At 44.3% G+C, this 21,537-nt stretch overlaps 1 protein-coding gene across 2 annotated transcripts in view; it reads right to left on the bottom strand.

Annotated features, from left to right (window-relative positions):
• The window catches only part of Adam12 (ADAM metallopeptidase domain 12), a 306,570-nt gene that overhangs the window by 111,811 nt on the left and 173,222 nt on the right, over positions 1-21,537 (bottom strand). The window contains exon 4 of one of the 2 annotated variants that reach the window (XM_005063360.4): positions 9,958-10,036. In XM_005063360.4, coding sequence (XP_005063417.1) covers positions 9,958-10,036 — 79 coding nt within the window. Of the gene's footprint in view, positions 1-1,788; positions 1,852-9,957; positions 10,037-21,537 lie in introns of those variants that run through there. The other variant, XM_040752639.1, reaches the window with a different exon arrangement.

Genomic DNA, 21,537 nt, shown 5'->3' with positions numbered 1-21,537 from the left:
GGCCTGGGTCACCCCTGTCATAGGCAACATGGTGAACCCCTTTGACTCAAAGCTTGAAGGCGGGACATTTTTAGCTGGAAGGATACTTGGGGCCATCTAAGGCCAACCTTACTTTTCTAGGAAGTGGAAGCAGGCTTCCCACTATGTCTCACTGCTGGAGACAAATGCCCTGCCTCCTCACAAGCCAGCTTCCCTTCATAATGAAAGCTTGCTCTCCACACTTTGCTGCAGGACCTCACCATGACATCACCCATGGGATGATAGGAGGAAGGAGTCACTTCCAAAGGTAGACAGAAATCTGCAGATGAAAGTGGGGAGGAGGGAGGGAGGAAGGGATGGAGAGACGAGAGAGAGAGAGAGAGAGAGAGAGAAACATACACGAATATGTGTATGAGTGTGGTGTGTCTACATGCATTCATGCCAGTCACATTTCATCAGGTCAGGCTTAACAAGAGCACATACTTAAGCAAAGGGAATGGTGATTTTTCAGGCCTGTGTATTGGCAGTGCTGTCTGCCCCATGCTTAGCTCACAGTGTGTTTACATAGGATGGCATTGTTGAGAATACAGTGGACACACCCATCCTCCCAGGGATAGCTCTGCGCCCCAACTCTGACAAGAACCATGTCTGGTGACCGACTACACAGGCCTAATCTCAGGGGCCACTGTCACTACTCAGCTGTGCTATAATCTATGCCAGAGAATGAGGGAATCACAATCATGTTCTTTGAGACCTGACAAGTCAAGCCCAGAAACTGTGTGTCTGTGCCTGTGATGCTACCAAGATCAACCTGGGATGCTATTCTTGGGTTGAGACAGGAAGGATGTAGCCTCAGTGTTTCATCTGTAAATTGGTTGGGAAGTAATTGCTTAGGATTTTAGAGATCCAAGAAACATAGCACTGGGAATTATTCTGTAAGATGTAAGTCATTTTCATGAGTCCCAAAAGCAGCACATACTTAAGTCAAAATGCTTTACGCTCTTTCCTGCCAATGGTTTTCCCATGCTCAGAGTGTTTTATTATGGAATAAATGAATGGAGGAGGGTGAGAAAAACTAACCTGCTAGAAGGGAGCACCCTTGACTTACACACTCATCCCTTTCTAAGGTCCTGCTCCATATCTCCTTAGAAGTGGTGAGGGGTTTTGTGTAGATACCAGGTGGGAATGGGGTTTGGGGGTAGGCAGAGTTAGAAGACCTTCTGGGCCAGGTGCTTTGGATGGACACTCAAGAGCCTCAAGAGTCCAATTACCAAAACACTCATATACCAATTCCAACTGTAGCCCATCCTCTCATCTACCTACAAGATCTGTCTTAGTTAGGGTTTTCTATTGCTGTGAAGAGACACCATGACCACAGCAAGTCTTATAAAGGAAAAACATTTAATGGGCTGGCTTACAGTTTCAGAAGTTTAGTCTATTATCATCATGATGGGAACTATGGCAGAGTGCAGGCAGACATAATGCTAGAGCTGAGAGTCCTACATCTTGATTGGCAGGCAACAGGAAGTGGTCTGACTCACTGGGCATGACTTGAGCATCTATGAGACCTCAAAGCCTACCTTCATAGTGGGAAACTATCTCCAACAAGACCATACCTACTCCAAAAAGGCCACACTGTAGATGGAAGTTTCTGTCCCACCAGGCCCTACAGTCATTTAGTCCCAAATAAATACACAGAGGCTTATATTAAATGTTTGGCCAATGACCCAGGCTTCTTATTGGCTAGCTCTCTCTTAATTATTAACCGATTTCTATCAATCTGTGTATCTCCATGTGGTTTTGGCTTACCAATGATGCCCAGACCTCTTTCTTCCTCTGCAGCTTCATGGTGTCTCTCCCATGACGACTTACTCTCTGTGTTCCTGTTCCCAGAATTCTCCTAGTCTGGTAACCCCACCTACACTTCCTGCCTGGCTACATCCTGCCTGTCTATTGGCCAAAATAACTTTATTCATCAACCAATAAGAGAGACATATATTCACGGTGCACAGAAGGACATTCCCCCATCACCACACCTCCTAATAGTGCCACAGCCTTTGGGGGGCATTTTCCTTCAAACTGTCACAAGATCTAAGAAAGATTTCAGAAGGGACCCAGGGCACAGCATGGCAAAGGGCTGTTGTGTCTGTCACCATGGGGGATAAATGACATTTCCAAAGGCTTGACTGTATGTAGGCTTGATGCCTGCTGCTTCACTCCCAAACTGCATGTCTGGTGAAGCTCTCCAGCCAAGCTGAAATTGGACCCAGTCAGAGTGACACCATGGCTCTCCTAAGGCCACAGCTACTGAATCTTAAGGTCCATCTCCAAGAGTTTCCACAAATGCTGATGCCTCCAGAGTAGGAAGGTCACTGCGACTTGTACATAGCCTTGGTAATTCCATTGGTTAGCATACAATGTCCTTGTCCTAGGTATATTTTGTCACTTGTGGTCAGCCTGTATATTTCCTTGGAAAGGGGCTGGGTTCCCTTCTATTCTGAAACATCACCAACATGCTGAGACCTCACTAAGCTAGGCTAGGATGGGCCTCACAGCCACACACTTGGGAGCCTTCTACAGATACTTCTGCCTTCTCACTCTGTACTCTTCATTTCTGGGGTTGTACTTTGTTGATGAGACTAAGGGATAGGTTAGTGCTAAAGACTTCCATTGGGGAGAAAACAGAATAGCTGCCAGAGATAAGGGCAATCCAACTGCTGGAAGATAGCCATGTATGGAGTGCAGGATGTGGAAGATGACATATACCTACATGTCTCTATAGTGTGACGATGATGTGTTTGTTCACTCTGGTACATGTATGACCTATGGAAACTCTGACCTTCCTCTCTCCTGAAGCATCATCCTTTCTTCTCAGATGTCCTCTAGCTACAGTGGATTGTGGATGATTCCCTATGTCCCATCAGCATAATATATTAATCCAAACCAAATGCTGAAGACTCCACTTTGGTTTCACAGCAAACAGTTGCCATGGAAATGGATAGAATGTCTCCCAAATACTGCTTTTGATCAAGATATTGCATTCTATCACTTCCTTGATGGTCCAGCCTAAGCTAACATTGACTGGCCCCACCTGATGTTTCTCATCAAGGACTTCTATAGTTTTCCCCCATTGAGAACACATTTGACACTTAGAATCTTTTTGAGTAGTCCTTATATGAATGTTGAAACTCCTTGCCCTCTCCCTATCTCTATATACCTGGCCTTTATAGCAGAAACTGTCTACCTGACTTCCAGCTTGTCCAGGGGAACCACTTGCCTTGTCCAGCCATAGCCTTTCCCATGTCCTCAGAGCCTCAATATGCCCATGACACACCTTAAAGGGACATTTCAATGGCTTCCAACATTGTTCTATCACAACGCAGGTCTCCAAATCACTCTGACCTTTGTCACCTTTTACACACATCCCATCCCTGGGAAAACTGTGTGGCAGTACCCTGGAATGTTCTCCTCCTAGTCCTGGGTATATGCCTCCTCCAGCTTCTAATTTTGGTCCTCATGTTCTGTCCTCCATGCAACCTCCTGTGATTTCTCAGACTAGATCAGGCCCTCTTGGCCTTTCCTCCAGTCCACTTAGCACAGATATGGTTGTTGGACCCATGCCAGTCTCCTCCTTTCCTTCTGGTGGGTATCCTCACCTGTATTTAATCCCTGCTGTATTCTCAGTGGTGGGCACAGTGCATGGCTCTAGTAGTTGTCCAGTCAACATGTGCGCAACAGACATGCATTTCTACCAAACATGGAAAGCACTGAGAGCACTGGCCGGCTACTCCAGTCTCCCCAGGGCTTCCAAGGGAATGTGAATAGCCCACACCGCATGCCTATGGTCACCCACAGGCCTTATTAGAAGTGACAGTATAAAAGATAATTCTTCCTTAGATGTAGCCAGCAAAGAGCAAAGTCAAATACTTCATCATGGAGAGGAGACATAGGAGATTGATTCCAGAGTTAAACTCAGCCATTGCTCTGAGTCAGTCAGTTTACCCTAATTGTTGCTATATTAAAAACAACAAAAGCACCCCAACCAAGTGGTTCTCACTCCACATGGAAGCTTAAATTCAGGCTGACCCAATTAAGGGTTGATTATAAGGTGCAAGGAGGCAAGTCAGTGAACTTCCCTTTGTTTTCCTGTCTAACTCAACAAGAATCAAACTCCCAAAGCTGCATCTGACTCCTCACCAATAACCATAAAATGCCCAGCTGCTAGGGAAGCTCTTTGGCTCCATATCTATGCCATAGCATGGCCAGGGCTTTGGCTAGCATGATCAGAGTGCTAGCATTTGAGTGGAACCCTCCCCACACATGCTTGAACACCTAGTGCTTCAGCTGGTGATGCTTTTTCAGGAAGGTTGTGGAACCTTTAGGAGGCGGGGTCTAGATGGAGGAAGTGGGTCACTAGGGGGTGGGTCTTAAGAGGCTAGTGACCAGGCCCCAGTTCTGCAGGATCTCTCCTGCTTTCTGTTCTGTGAAGATGTAGGCAGGTGAGGAGTTTTAGTCACAAGTTCCCATCACATTCCTGGTGCTGTTGTCTTTGGGCCATGGTGGACTGCAAACCATGGAGTCAAACGAACCCATCTTTCCTTATTCCTTGTCAGATATTTGATCATGGTATTGAGAAATGTAATGGGTACATAAAGGGACCTGGGAAGGCGACCGATGGTTGGAAAGTGAGATAGACCTCTTTTCTAATTAGTTTCTGGGGGCCTGAGAGAGGTGGGTAACCCAGTTTTAGTTGCTTTGCCTACTAAAGATAGATTCACCCAGTCAGCGGAAGATTGAACTGCAGCATCAATGTTTGAAAAAGGCCTTTGGACTGTTACAGAGGGACACTGGGCAGAAGTGAAGCATCTAGTAATTTCTACACCTTCAACCCTTTCCAGCCTTTGGACTCATGCTGGGGTAGGACCTTTCCACCCTATCTCCTCCTGGGACAGTGAGAAGGAAAGGAGCAAACACACCAATAGAAATGCAGAGAAGCAGAGGCCCATGGAGGTGATGGCTCTTAAAGGTCTAGGACCTTCCACCCCAGCTATTTTCTAGGAGGTCTGGGTTTGTAGCCATTAGCTTTGTGGTCCAAGTCCATGCCAGAACTGGTAGCTGTTGGACCCTCTAGTACATGGTCTCAAATTTGTACATTTTTCTTACTCTTACCTATTCTTCCTTCCTAGTGTGCATGTCTGAGGGGGGACTGGTAAGAGAGATGGAAATAGAGCATAAAGTCATAACTGGACATGCACCCTACATATCTTAGATCAATAAATGTGGAAGAGCATCCTTCATCATTGTGAAGCTGGAGGACCAGCCTCTCTAGGGCCCTCTTTTGCTGTTTCTCTTTTGTGATAAGAATTTACATTGTGGAAACAGCTCAGGGGTATGTCTGAAAACATATTTTAAATAAGATAGACAGACAGACTGACATATAAGTGGTAGACTTAGCTAGCTCACTGCAAACACAAGCACCAAGCTTCTATATGAGGCTAACCAGGCTAACCCACAGGCCCTATCTCTGATCTTTTTCCTGTTGTATGCACCTATGTTCAGGTGTTCACAGACTCCTTTGCCTGCTGCCCCCATTCAGATACAATGTAGACAAACTTGGGGCTTGTTCTTTCTGCCTCTTCCTTCTAACCAGTTACTGGAGGACTCCACTGTCTGCCAGTGACCATGTGAGAAGGAAAGCCCCATTCGACAGAATCCCCCTCACCAAATATCCTTTGGCTCCCCCATTATCTGTCCCTTTCTCCATTGCATGCCAGTTTCTATCAGCAAAACCTCCATCAGTGGCAATCCCCTACCCTGAGCAGGTCTTGTTTTCCATCCACCAGTATTTCTTATTGTATCTCCAAGTCCCTTTGGAAGGCACGGGCCTGGACCATGCACACCTTCTGTGACTCCCAAGCTTTCAATGCCCAAGTCCACAACTCTTCATTACTAAAGCATTCACACACCCCTGCTGGCCTGAACACTTCTGTGGAGACATCAAATCTCTCCCCTTACTGAACCAGCCTTCAAAAGCTAATATTAGATAGTGTTTGTACATATCCTTTATTGTAACAAATACATCCAAAGTCTCATTTGAATGTATTTTTATTTTTAAATTCCCCAGCTTTTTAGTCTAATTTGTGGAGGTAAATCTGGTAAATAAAACTTGCTAGCATGTTTTAGTCTAAATCTGCCAGTTAAACTAATATAGCAACGGGTAGTGCTTGTGTGCTATTGAACGTATTTTATTCAACCCTAAGCCAATGAATGGGAGGCTGAGTGGCTTGTGGATGGAGACACTGTATTGATCAGGTCAGTCATAACTGCTGAGAACAAGAGGGCACCTAAGGTTCTATGGGAGCAGGAAGGACTATCAGAAACATTCCCACCCATTCGAGCTGTTACAACATTATTAATAGAGAGAATAGAGACTCCAGGAGGAAAGAAACATAGTACTCTTAATCTGAATCTACTGATGTAATAAGCTACAAGCTATCCTTGCATTCCTCAAAAGGGGGTTGAAAACTGTGTGCTAGGTAGGATTTAGAGGTAGCTTAACTAGGATATTTACACTGGTGTTCCTAATAAACACTAGCCCATGAGACACACTGCACAAAGTGCCTTTTTCATAGTTAGGTAACACTTCTTGTCCAAATTGTCTAATATTCTCAAGACTGTTTATCCCTTATAGGTATGGCAGAACTCACTTGTCAAAACCATTTGGGCCTGATGCCACTTTTATGGGTAGATTTTTAAAAGCATTATAATTTTGTCTTGGTTGCTTTGAGACAGGGTCTCATGTACCCCAGGCTGAATTCTATGTGGCCTAGTCTAGCCTAGAAATTTCACCACAATTCTGGGATTACTGACATGTACCACTATGCCCAGCTAAAAAGTACCATTCTTGATTTGATTTCTGCATACATTTTAATTTTTCTTTTACCTTAACTAATGCTAATAATTTGTATTTTCATTTTTAGTTCTTTTATGTGTGTTTTGCTTGTACGTACGTCTGTGCATATGATGCATGTGATGCCTGTAGGGTGAGAAGGGGGCGTCAGAGCCCCCACACTGGAGTTACAGATGTTTGTTAGTCATTGTATGGGTAATGGGGATAGAACCTGGTTCCTCTGCAAGAGCAACATCCACTCTTGGCCACTGAGCACCTCTCTAGTTCCCAAGAATATGCATTTTTAAGATAATGGTTGGGACTGTTCATAGCTTTACTGTGATTGAAAAATTGTATCTTCAATATTTTCTCTCTCTCATTTTGTTAATGTTTTATTTTCTTCAAGTAGACAGATTTCAGGTAAACTGGTGTGTGTGTGTGTATGTGTGTGTGTGTGTGTGTGGTACATCTGTGGTGTGTGTGCGTGTATGCATGTGTGTGATGTACACAGGAACATGTACCACATGTATGTAGAGGAGAGGTCTGTTGAGGGAAGCAGTTCTCCTAGCCTATGGCTTTATGGATCAAAATGACGTCATTCATCTTGGCCACAGAGCCCCTTACTCAGTGGAGCTATCCCACAGGCTTGCACCATTCATTTGACACATTCCTTTTATCATTATATAATGACTGCCTTGTCACTAATACCTCTCTCTCTTCCTCCTTCCTCTCTCTCTATTTCACTAGCTGGTCTGATGTCAGTACAACTACAGCAGCTTTACTTATTGACTGAGTAATTGATTCAGTTTTATCTGCCCACTTTTGCTTTATTCTTTCCTTTTTTATATATGGGGGTACGGGTCTTGACAAGTTTATTTGACTTATTTATGTACAGTGAGATTTGTGTGTTATCTTATGTTGATCTTATTCCTTTCTGTTTTATTGTCACCCTCTTTCTTTTTCAATCCTTTCCCTTTATCCTGCCCTGTACTGGGTTGAAACAAGATCCCCAAACACAGCCTCTTACTTGGAAGCATGAGCTCTGTTTTTCTGGTCTTTAGATATTTATTCTGAAAATGGTCAGGTGCCTCCTATTTTACTTATCATAGTTAATCAGCACGTCTATTAGTTTCAGTGCAAGACAAACACTTAAACTGTTTCAAGTCTATTTCTCTGTTTTGTTTGAGAACATCCAAACATGGTCACTCCTGTTACAGCTGTTATTTTAAGTAGATTTACTTGGTGCAATTGTTTTCTTGCCGTTGCCTCTGACACGTGTGTGTGTGTGTGTGTGTGTGTGTGGCGTGTGTGATAGAGATCTTTTAATTCATGACACATGGCAGACAATTCTTTTCTGTTTTTTAAGGATGCCAACTCTTAGGAGTTTCTAATCATAGACATCCAAATGTCTCTTCTCTGCCTCTAGCACCTGGCTTTTATATTTATTCCCATTCTCATTTGTATTCACTCATCCTCTCTCTCTGGCTCCCCACTCTGTGTCCTGGGTAGTCTTTGGGGGTCACATGATCCAAACTTAATAACCAAAGCTCTAGCTATCCCTAGCCCCACATACCATTTTGTTAATTTTAGAGAGGGTCTCACTATAGCCTGGGCTAGTCTGGAATTCACTATATAGCCCAGGCTCACCTTATACTTGCTGTCATTCTCTTGTATTCCAAGTGCTTGGATTACAGGTGTGAGCCACTATACCCAGCTAATGACCCTTGAACTGATTTTTGTGAATCATTTTTAACCTTGAAATTTTCACAAAAATACTTGGAGGTGCTTATATTTTGTTTTGGATTTCTGTGTTTTCTCAGGATTGGGAGAGCTGTGGTAGAATGTTGTTCCCATATCATGAAGTGTCGACTCCTAAATGGTATGAGGACAATGCTGGAGGCCTAACACAGAGAATGAAGGGGTCTTGGGGGGAAAGGGCTACTCTACTGGCTTGCTTTTTAAAAACAAACTCACTTGCACATAGTTCATTATACCAGGGAACCTATTCTTCCCCCATAGGGCATCGACTTTGTCCTCTGCTCTTGGAATCCACACACATGGCTGTGTGCACACAGATGCACAATGTGTGCCAAAGGGAAGCACAAATGAACATGGGTCAAAACTACATAGAAAAGCTCAAACATCAGTCTCCTGAGATGGATCAGTGGGCAAAAGTGCTTTCTGCCAAGTCTGATGACAGGAGTTCAAATCCCAGGATCCAAATGATAAAATAGAGCCGATTACCATAAATTTTCCTCTGACCACCACATGACCCCTCTCCTACATACACACCTAAATATTTAAAAGTTCAATTTTAGAAAAGCTGACTAGGAGTGGACAAATGTCACATTGTGGTAGCTCAATAGAGGAACAAATTATACAATGTTATGATGTGGGTCCAGGGCAGTCACTTTTCCTTTATGTTTCTTTACAATGTTGCAAAGTGTAACACAGCAAAACCCAGAGATGCAGGACAGGACGGCTTTCTAACCCACCTCTAAGCTTGGTCAGGCTTTCTGGTAAACAAAAACAACCTTTTCATCGTTCATCTTCCTCTTTTCCCCTTCTTCTTCCTCTTCTCCCTCTCCTCCTTCTCCCCTTCCCCTCTTCTTCCCTTTCTTCCTCCTTCTTTTCTCATTTAGGCAGAGACTCAACTATGCAGCCCTGGATATATGGACCAGGCTGATCTCGAACTCAGACTCATGTGCATCTGTCTACCAAAGTGCTGGGATTAAAAGTCACCATCACCACATCTGGCTGAAAAGCTTTCTAAGAAATTCGTTTTTGTTTTTGTTTGGGAGAAGGTCTCCTTTGGTAGCCCAGGCTGTCCTGGAATTCACTATATAGCCTACACTAGACTCTAACCTCAATGATCCTCCTTCCTCAGCTTTCTAAGAACTGGAATTTGAGGTGTGAGCCTGGCGTCTCCAGGGATTCTTGCTGCCTGAATTAAGAATCTGGAGATGTAATTAGCTCAGAAAAAAAGCTAAGAAAACCAGCTACAAAGTATCAGCACAGATTCTGTGTACACAGATCGGTTGGCCCCAGCATGCAGGAATTACCGGTTGGCCCCAGCATGCAGGAATTACCGTGTAATTTCGCGTGAAGGAGACATCAGTACCATCTTGCAAATAATGGGTCTCCATGAAGTCATTGGCAATGAGCCCCCTGTGGAAACAGAAATGACGTAAAAAGATGAGTGTGACGCTGCACGAACACACTCTGCTATGAGCATCCCAGGGGTGGGCGAGAGACAACCCAGTGATGCTCCCAATGGGCTTCACCTCCTTAGGTTTCCAGGGAGATTTTGGAGGGAATCGAACTAGGGGACAGTCTGCAACACAAGTTTTGAAGAGTTGTTCACATGGTACTGGCAGGATCCCCTTCTCTCCTCTAATCTCACTCCTCTCAGGTGCACAGTTTAGCATTCACCATGTACCTGGATGCACACCCCCCCACACACACACCATACACCCGCACATACCATACCCTCCACGTACCATTACCCACTACCCTCCCCTACTGCATCCCACACTTAAATACAGTTATACAGATAATTTCCAAGTTGGGAAAATCCACCCCCAGATGTCACAATGCTCTACAAAGTAGAATCAGTGGCAAAGCCCCTACTGGGAAAACAGTTTTGGATCCATAGTTATTTTCCTTATAGGTGAGAGAACCTAGCTATCAATATAGAAATGTCACAGGAGAGGTCAAAACAATGATGAAATGGTGAAAGTGATATAGGTATGAACAACAAAAAAAATGATTTGGACATACTGAAAACCTGAATTTCTAAGATAAGCTAAATTCAGGAAAGCTCTTTGTGACCCAACTAAAACTATGACAGTCGCCAGAGCTTAGGCTAGGTGGTTTTAAATGATTTTGTAGCCTGAGATGATGTGGCCTATTTCATTCTGCTCAATGCAATGCAGGAAAGTTTTCCCATATACCCACTCTGTGCTGTTTTTAGCTGCTGGTCACAAAGATAATTAGACCAGTTTCTGCTCTTGAGGATGCTACAGCCTGGTAGGGTGACAGAGGGGACTGTTTCAGAGTAGGAGAGCTGTATTCCTGTGAACCAATGTGCAGTAGGTAGAGGATCAAGAAGACAGACACCACTGTGCCGTAACAGAGACAGGAAAAGCCTGATGCACATCAGAGTGGGTAGAGGCGGGGGAACTCTCAGGCTGAAGATGTTCACTACAGACTACCTGAAGATGTGGAATCAGGAAGCTAGGTTGTATAGGGCAAGAAAGGCCATGAACAGAATATGATTTCATCTGTTGGGGCAGTGGAGTCCAGAGTGGTTTCAAATCTCCAGTCACCAGAGGTGCATTGGAGGAGATGGCCTGCTTCTTCCTGTCATGTGTCTCTGAGCAGACCCTGGTGTGGGTGGTCTGGGTAGCTATGGCACTCCTGTCTCCTCTCTGCTTTCTACCAGGAGTAATCTCTCCTCGGGTTCACACTTCCTCTGCCACCACTAGTCCCTGGATGGTTCTAGAACATTCCACCAAGGGCTTTTGCATTTACCATATCCTGTGTCTGGAGTGTTCTTTGCATGGTATGTCATGTGGCTGACTTCTTTTCACCCTTCTTAGTGTAAATGCTGTCTTCCCAGGGGGCCCCTCCTCTGATGTAGAATCTGAAGTAGCCCCTTCACGGTTACCCACGGCAGAGCCTTTTGGTTTCCTGTACAGCATTCCTCTTTGGTTTATTTTATCTGTTTACACTTTGCCTCTCTTTGCTCTCAAGAATGTAAGCCATAGGGGATACTCATTCACCATTGTGTTTCCAATGGTGCAGACCGCCCACACAGCACACAGCCTTCTCCTTCCCAAGCTAGTAAAATTCTGCCAAGCACTTCCTTTTTTTAATTTTTTGAGATTATAATTTAATTATAGCATTTCCCTTTTCTTCCCCCAAACCCTCTTATAGGCCCACCCCACACTCCTTCAAATTCATGGTCTCTGTTTTTCACTAATTGTTACTGCATGCACATATGTATATACATATACGTTCCATATAGTGTTACTTGTGTGTATGTTCTCAGGGCTGGCTGTTTGGCATTGGACAGTCACTCGTTGTGCTCTTCCCTGGGGAGGACTACCTCTCCTGCTCCCGGCTTTCCTCAGTCACAATTCTTTATGTAGCGTTGAGGCCACATTTTTCTCTTCCCGCCTTCACTTTGGCATGTTCGCTGGTGTCGTCCTGCTCGTGTTGAGTAGTCATGTTGGTGAGACTTCATGGGTGTAGCTTCTGACATTGCAAGGAGACACAATCTCATAGCAAACTCCCTGATCCTTTCTGGATCTTACAGACTGTCCGCCGCCTCTTCCACAAAGTTGCCTAAGCCTTAGTTAGGTCTGGGAGTCTTTTGTAGATGCATCCATTGGATTGGACTGGGCTCCACAACTCTGCCTTTTGATTGGTTGTGGTTTTCTGCAGCAGTCTCGGTCTGTTGAGCCCTTCCTTTGAGACAGGCATCCACTTTGCCTGTGCCATCTCATTTAAATCTCGGTAATAGCTAGCGGGGGGGGGATGTCTGCTATTACTTTTGTTTGTTTCTTTGTTTTCTGTCTCTTGAGAGAGGCCCAGTCTGGCTTTGAACTCCAGATCCTGGTTCAGTCTCTGAGAGAACAGACATGTGTCACCAAACTTGTCTTTAGCTCTGGACACTGTTTTTAATAGCAATTTAAAAATAAAACAAAACAAGTAAGCAAGCAAGCAAACAAACAAACCAAGAAAACCCAAAACTGGAGCTACAAGGGAGTTCAGGTGACCTGTGTAAAGTCACACCCAAGACTGAACTTTAAGAAAAGGTTATTTATTTTTATTTTATGTGTATGAGTAGTTTTGTTGAATGTATGTCTGTGTATCACATGGATGCCTGTGTGGTGATATATTATCTATGATTTACTAAAGCTTGCCTGAGGATTCAGAAAGCAGTCAGCCACAAGTCCTAGAAGCCAGGGATACACCTTTAATCCCAGGACTCAGGGTTAAGAGGTAGACAGATCTCTGTTAGTTCAAGGCCATACTGAGCTACATGAAATCGATCCAGTCCTAAAGAGAAACAGCTCACACTAAGATTATCTCAACACTTGGGATCAAAGTCCTTTAATCCTAGGGCTCATAAAAGGCAGTTAAGACAGGAATAGGGTCTCGGAGCTGGCATTCATTCTCCAGGCACATTGAGGACAGGGCAGCATTCTAAGAGTTAGTCTCTATCCACATTGAGGAGAGCGTAACAGTCTGAGTGAATCTGAGGAGCAGTGAAGTCATGGCTCGCTGCTTTGCTTTTTCTGATCTTCAGTTTGAAGTTTGAACCCCAATATCTGTCTCTGGGTCTTTTATCTATCATGTTACATGCCTGCAGATGTTAGAAGATACCATCAAATTCCCTGGCGGTGGGGCAATGGAAGGTTGTAAGACAGCATGTGGGTGCTAGGAACTGAATTCTTCTGCAAGAATAACAAATGGTCTTAACTGATCCCCGCACAGTTAGTGCTTTTGTGTCTTGTGGTGTCGCCAGTGCTTCCAAGCTGGTCAGGTTTTATCTGCTGAGCACATGTGACAGGTATCACGTGAAACAGTGGAGAAATGTGTGCGGGGTGTAATAGGGATAAATAAATGCACAGATGCAAGAGCCAATCTGAGAAATGCACAGCAGCTCCCTCCCTCATGGCCAGGATTCTCCCCTCCCTCCTGGATGTCTCACATCCCATCTCCCTGCTCAGTGCATTTGATGAAACTGAGCAGGTGCTAGATCTTAGAGTGTTCTAAGATGCATATCTAATTTAGAAGTGGCTGGAAGTCAAAGGCCCCTGGAGAAAACAGAGAGGGGCAGATGGACAATGGATGTATTGGTAATATGACAGCAACAATCTTGTATTTTTACCCAAAGAGAAAATCAAATTAGATGGCTCTCCATCAGCAAATGGGAGCAGAAGGTGGATGCATAATTTCATGAGAACATTCCTTTCCTCTGCTTATTAGATTAGTTGACCTAACAAGGCATTCTCTTCCCCTCAACACCAGACAATGAAAAGCATCTTAACTGTGCCAGGAGCTGATGTTGCTGGTTCCCATTTGCTTTGCTGTTATTAGTGATACCTACATAACACTCTCATTTAGCTGCTAATTATTGTGCTGGAGCCTGGAGGTTAGGCAAGAGCATGAGCTTCTCCATCTGGGGAAACTAGATTTGGATTGGATATAGCTGTATGAGACACACCTAGAGTTCTGCCTGGGGTCAGGGAACTGCTTCCAAGCCCGCAGTTATCCCCAGAAGTGGTACCCAGGAGGACTGGGAAAGGTGATGGGAAAGAGCTGGTTACCTTTGAACAAATGTGGAGAAAAGAAGATACCAAGGACATTCCAGCTGGGAGTGGCCACATACTGAAAGGCACAGAATGAAGGGACTGCAGACTGGAAGTCTGGGCTTAGTGAATGTGGCGGAACAAGCAGCTACTATTCAGACGTGTGTGTGTGTGTGCGCGTGCGCGCGCGCGTGTGATGAGATAGGCAGCTGGGAGTGGATCTTACAGACTGCTACATGTTATTGTTTTTGTTCCCTACAAACAAGCCACGACACACGTTGGTGACCTGAGCTGATGGCAGCTTTGGGACACTCCTCTACTCTGACAGTGATATGGAAAAGATTTTAAGGGGAAGGAAGGAAACAGGAAGGCTACAGAGGAGGCCATTGTGTGTGTACAAAGGACTGGGCAAGCACCACAATATCCAGGAGTCACACTCAGGAGGAGCCAGTACAACAGCAGGGCTGACAATGGCTGGGGTAGGGGCGTCAGGAGGCCACCTGGGATGGGACAGGAGCTTGTGAGTTCAGTTCATAAACACTGAGTATGGGATGCTGAGGGACCTTTTCTTTACTGTGTCCCTTTAGCAACTGACTATGTATGTGGCTTGGAGTGGAGACGTCATGCAGTGTGGTGGGGGACAAGCAGAACCCCACCCTTTCTGTCTGAACACTGTATTTCCTGATTTCAAGACCTTTGGACACACATGGCCGAAAGTAGCCATTTAGATTTTCCAGTAAAATGTTATGATGTAAGTAAAGTTCTTATAAAATATGCATTTCTGAAAATGTTTCGATATTGAACTGAAACACAAGTGACCTCCAAATGGATTTTTTGGATCAATATTGAAATTATACATCCCTGCATTTACCATTATGTAATTTAGTTATATAGTTTGAGTGAGATGAATTCCATTAAAGAACCTGTGCTGTGCCTACTCATTTTGGTCCCTGAGAGCCCCCTCTTACCCCCACCTTTGAGTGAACTTTTCTCCTGTGTTCTGCCAGGATTTGGCTCTAGGACTTTACCTTGTCTATGTTATTTTTTGTTTGCTTGTTTCTCCCATACTGAGCTGGGGCAGAGCCAAACTGATGCCCCTCCTGGACTAACCCAGTGCCTGGCACATGCTGAGGATGGAACACAGATGACAAACATTGTTATGGAGAAGCTACTCGATCCAAACTGATTAGACCAATAAACGGATTGGGGCTTAAATGGTTTTCACCAATCCTAGATGGGGATATGGCATGGGGACAGCCATATGCAGGACCTCATTGTTTTAAGAATTCTAAAAGCATGGGGCTGGAGAGATGCCCCAGTAGTAGTTAAGGGTACCAACTTCTCTTCCAGAGGACCTGAGTTCAGTTACCAGCCCCTATGTCAGGCATTTTATAACCACCTGTAACTCCGGCCCCAGGGAATCTGACACCTCTGCTCTCCAAGGGCACCTGAGCTCATGTGAATATACCTGCAAGCAGACTCACATGTAATCGGAATAAACAACAACAGATGATGATGATAATGATGATGATTCCCAAAGCTTGCAAGTCATTTAGATCAACTCAAAACTGTTTAAATGAGGAAAGCAGAGAAATGGCAGAGAGGTCTCACTTGCTTGGGGTATAAGAATTCATAGTTGACGTGTCAACTTTCCCCTCTGGTATTTCTTTGAAGAGTGTGTGTATAGGGCTTGTGGGTTTAATTACCCTGTACGGCATAGTGATACAGAAGCGTCACAAGACAGCTCTTGCCTGCCAATCAGCACTAGCGGGCACTGTGGAGGCTCTCTGCAATTGGATCATATGTGTGGAGACATCAGTGACTTTGTCCTCCTGGAGACCCATTTCACATTGAGGTGGAGCCTCTGACCTGAACCCATTTTCTGCTGCAGATTTATTCATCACAGATTATTATCTCCCAAGTTACAGTCATTCATATAGAGATGTGGGCCATGGTGTTCTCCTGCTACAATGTAAACATACAGCTAAGGTCCCTAAAATGAACAACAAAACACCTAAAGCTGTAGCAACACAGCACACAATAAAAATCAAAATTAAATCCGTGCTTGACTACTAGGATGGCCATTTTTTATCTATTATTATCTAGTCCTAAATTAGAGCTAAGTAAATTTAGAGTAAATATGAAGAAGCAGACCAGCACACACCATCCTGGATGCCATGAACTTTTGAGGATGTTTTCTGGTTTGTAACAAAAACCACAGACTTCCTAGAATGGCAGACTTGTTAATGTGATGTCCATGGAGGGGACAGTGTACTGGAAAACCAATACATGGGGGTGCAGAGTAAGAGAGAGGAACTGGGGAGAGTCCTTGGTTGGTAAAGTGCCTGCCAGGCAAGCATAAGGGCCTGATCTGCGATTCTCAGTTCTCATGGAATAGATGGGTACAGTTGTGCCTATCTGTAACCCCAGCATTGGGGGTGGAGGGTAGGTGGGGATAGACAGATCATCCCCACCCCCAGATCACTGGCTGTCAGTCTAGCCAATCAGTGAGCTCTAGGTTCAGTGAGAGTCCCTGTTTCTAAGGAGGTGAAAGACATCCGCTGCCCACCCCTTGCCTTTATATAGATGTGCACATAAGTGTAGATGCACCAATATGCACAAGTAATACATGGTGCATAGGTACAGCAACATATACTACACATACATGTAATCTCTCTCTCTCTCTCTCTCACACACACACACACACACACACACACAGAAGGAGTGGGAGAGAGGAGGAGGCAGGTAGACAGACAGACAGACAGACAGACAGACAGAGAGAAACAAAAGTTGGAAAATGAAAGCAAGGGGGAGAATCTGAGACACCCCATCCTTCCCTCAACTTGAGTTTGCTGGCGTTTCTGGAACTTGCTCTTTGTAAATTCTGCTGTTCCTTGTTGTCCTTGGAGGTCAGTGTCACCTGGTAAACAGGAGCTCTGGGTTCTTAGTTTGAGGGAGGGAAGGTAAAGCATTACCATTGTCCATTGGCACCCTCCTTATGACTTATTGCAGTCATAGGTGTTGTCACTGTCCTTCTGTCTCCTGTTACACCTATTTTCTTGATGGAAACTTGGGGGATAAGGACTATTTATTCCTGCCTATAAGAAGCAAGAAACAGTCAGAAATTTAAGTAACATGTACAAAGCTACACAGCAGAGTTCAGGGAAATGGGACTGGACTACTGTTGGGTTCTGAAGACCATCCCCTCCTAGCCAGCGATTCACAGCCTTCCTAGGAAGCAATGTCACCCTATGGTTCTGAAGGCCTGAGAAAAAGCCTCTGTCAGTCATGTCCCAGAAGTGTATCTAGTATGCTGGGGTGAACATATGAACATATGATCATGGAGGCTTAGGATGCCTTTCTGCACTCAGTTTGATTTAGTCACAAATTCAGGTTACTTTTGGTTACAATTTCAGCATTTTTGGGGCTCTAAATATTTAGTACTGTACATTTATAAGAACAATATGGTACTTTATTCCTTTTGTTATTTTTCATTTACTAAATGCTCAAAATATCCAAACATGTGCTTTTTGCTAAAATAATAATAATATTATTAATAATAACAATAATTTTTCTTTGCCCACATCTTCCTCATTTAGTTTCTAGAGACTATTATAAATAAAACTGTTGATAGGGCATTTTGGAAACTGTAGGGGACAATTAAGTTTTCTGCCAAATAATTTCTTAATATACTGCCTCCATTTGTAAGTCACAAATGTGCTCTCCCACTGAAAGCCTTCAATGCTTGGACAACTGTCAGTTGTTTGAAATGATCACATGCTATTTGAAAGTCTGGAATGTGGGCTGTCTTTGTTGTATGAGATGCAGTGGGGTGGGCTACAGATATAAGAGAAAAATCGAAAACGCAATGAATTGTTTTCACAGATAAGTAAAGCCCCATGGGAATAGGTCATAAGGTCAGAGCTAGACTGCCTGATTCCAGTGCTCTGTTGACACAGGCAAACTGTGGCTTTTCTCAAACTTCAGAATTTTCCTTTAAAGGAAGAATAACCACCATCGCTACCACCACTACCAGCAGCAGGGAGCATTGGCTTGGGCTCTTTATGCACCTTCGAGTTTACATATTTTTCAAAATAGGATCTTGTGTATCCCAGACTTGCCTCAAGCTAGCTATGTAGTTGAGGTTGGTCTTGAACTTATGATCCACATCTTTCTACCTTCAAAATACAGAGAGACTACAGGCATATGCCACCTGCTTGGTTTAAACAGTGCTGAGGGATCGAACCCAAGGCCTTAGATATTCTAGGCAAACGCTCTACCCTCTGAGCTGTGGCCCCCATCACATGTTCATGTTTACAACACACTTTATAGGCACTTTTTGTGAGATGAGAAGCCAGAGGCACAGAATGGCTACCAACTTGCCCAGGGTCACACAGCTGTTACTGTGCAGGCAGTTTGATTTCAAAGCCCAATTTTTTATTGCTATGCAAATTATACTTCCAATTTCCTTTAGTCTTACAATGGCCTTTCTGCTCATGCATGTCGCTGTAAATGAACAATTTATGCTTAATGTGGTAAGACTGCCTTTGGAAGCAATGATGAAGGATTTCTAGTTAGTGTTTACTCATTGCTATGAGTTGAAGCTGAAAGATATAGGAGGAGCAGTATGTGTCTGAAGGATACTTGTTCAGGTGCGGTTGTTTGTGTTGGGTCAGAAAGAGCTAACAGTAGTCTATATAGAACAGGCTGCTGTAAGTTTTGATTTTTAAAAACTATTTGTATTTGAGTGTGTGTGTGTGTAGGGGGGTGGAGATATGTCCACATCAGTACAAGTGCCCATGGAGGCCAGAATAGGGCCTTAAATTCCCAGGAGAGGAGCTGGTGTTGCAAACATTGTTAGCTCTCCGAGATGAGTGCTGGGAACCAAACTCCAGTGTTGTGAAAGAATGGCGTGAACTCTTGAGCACCGAGACATCTCTCCAGCACAGCAATTCCAACTTTTATTTCATGTGTAACTGTGTGTGGTACCCTGCTCTGTGAGTGACATTTAGGAGTCTCTGCTCCCTGAGCACCCACATAGTTGATGGCACAGGACATGCTATAACCTGAGGTTCTTTAATTCTTTACAGGAATTCAGCAAGGGCAGTATTTGACAAGTTTTACAGACACAGAAATAGTCTTAGATGTTAGGACATTTGATCAAAGTCACACAACCACTGAGGGTTTAGATGCTAAGACATCTTACACCCAGCCCTTGGGCAAATCTACTTGTAAGTGGAGAAAAATGTTTCCCTCCCCTTCCATCCAACACAGGGCTTGGATGGTCATTTCAAGGAACATTTTATCCAGCTGAATAATTGCATCTAACATGCAGGAGGGTTAGAGCAGAGGATGTGCCTGCTTGGCCTGCCTGGTGCTGTCAGAGATGAGTGGGGTCACTCTGACATCTCTGATCATCTCTGGTCACTTATGAGGCCAGCTTTCAGTTCCTAAAGAGTTTCTGTGAGTATCTGAAGTGGGTTTGTGAAGAGGCAGTTCCAAGGGGTAACAGCTTAGATGTGAAGACAAATCTATTATCAAAATGGGTGATAAATCTATCTACTTCCTCCAAGGAGGCCTTATCTCCTCAAGCCTCTAAAATCTCTCAAACACACACATGTGAAAAGCCTAATGGATGGGAAGAGGGCTCAGTGGGGAAAGAGCCTGATACACAAGCATGAGGTCCTGGCCTCCCAGCATCCAGGCAGGCAAAAGCTGAATATCACAGCAGGCATCTAACCCCACACTGCGGGGTGGGGGGTGGAGGCAGGTGGATTCCTGAAGCTCATTGGCCAGTTGGCCTAGCCAGTCAGTGAGCTCTAGGTTCAGTGAGAGACACTGTCCTAGAAAATGAGGTGGTGATTGGTAGATGAAGACACTGACATCTGGCCTCCACATGCATGTGTATACACACACAGGAGCACCTGCTTACATGTGCAGATACACAGCATGTACACACACACACATACACACACACACACACACACACACACGCACACACACACACACACACAAGTACCTGTGCATATACATAAGCATGTACATATACCACAAGTCACACAATTAAGAATGAGAAAAATCATCAAAGATGGTCACAGTTAATGTCAATAGAAATAGTATTTTACTTTCCCAATTGAGGATGGAGTAGAAGTTAGCCAGATTCTGAAGTTAATTAACCCCCAATATCAACAAAAATTGTGAGGACACAAGATACTCTGACCCTTCCAAATTCTACCATCTAGAACCTATTTTGTATTCAGTTCACACAGTAGAACAAATACATATATTTGTTATATATGTGTGTATATATGCACACACACATATATATATATATTAAAATACATCTTCAGTAAACTGTTTCTAAAGTGCTAGCATTAACAAAGCATTTAGTAAACTGTCAGGAACCATCAAGCCAAAGCACTTCTATTGTTTGTTTGTTTGTTGGTTGGTTGGTTTGCTTGCAGATAGAGTCTTGTTGTGTAACTCTGACTGGCATGGAGCTCAAACACGTTTTAATCCTTGGACACACAGCCTTGCAGTTCAGAATGAGTGTGTCTGCTATACGTGTTCCTTCCACATACCAGCTACCCTTGGAGAGAACTCAGGTCTGTCGATGGGGTAAGCATTATCCCAGCAATCTGGATGCAGTTCAGCCCCTGCTCTCCTCACCCGCACTGCATGAAGAGGAGCTTTTATTAATTGGTGCTTGGGGCTGAGGGGGAGTTTCTTGGCCTGGGCGGAAGCCAGTCAGCCAGCCAGCTCCCAGGCAGACGTGCAGGCTGGCCAGCTGGGCTCTCTTAGACACTGACCTACATTGAACCAAGCTCACAGAATGTGTGTTAGATCAAATTTGTTCCTTTCTGCTTGCTCAGAGAGAGTTCTGCTCTGCAAATTTCCATGCTATCGCTGCCAGAGACTGATACAAGACAGAAAAAGACCCCTATGTCCTGGAGATTTCTAAACCAGCCCACAGAACTGCTCAGGAGCTCTGGTAGAGGTCACCAAGAAATGCCTCTGCATTCTGAAGATAGTTTCTTCTCTTCTTAAAAGGGGGCTCTGGACTATGAACCTGAGTGTATGGAGCCTTTATTAGTGGGGCACACATACTTCCATGCTCAGACCCTGGGGCTGAGTTGGGACATCCTAGGAAAGTCAGGGTGTCTGGCAGCAGTCACATGCACTGTTGCCTGCAAGAGAACTTGCAAAAGGGAAGAATGTGTCACTGAGACTAAGGGTGGTTGTAAAACATACAATTGAAGAACAAAATAAAACCCACCTGAGTTCTAGTTGTTGGATTCTCTCATCATGGGGGGGGTATTCTGTCTTCCATGTTTTAAAGAAGCTATA

Source organism: Mesocricetus auratus, unplaced genomic scaffold (genome assembly GCF_017639785.1).
Source record: "Mesocricetus auratus isolate SY011 unplaced genomic scaffold, BCM_Maur_2.0 Super-Scaffold_4256, whole genome shotgun sequence".
In the NCBI taxonomy this organism is placed as follows: Eukaryota; Metazoa; Chordata; class Mammalia; order Rodentia; family Cricetidae; genus Mesocricetus; species Mesocricetus auratus.
This window is presented reverse-complemented; position numbering and strand designations above follow the sequence as displayed.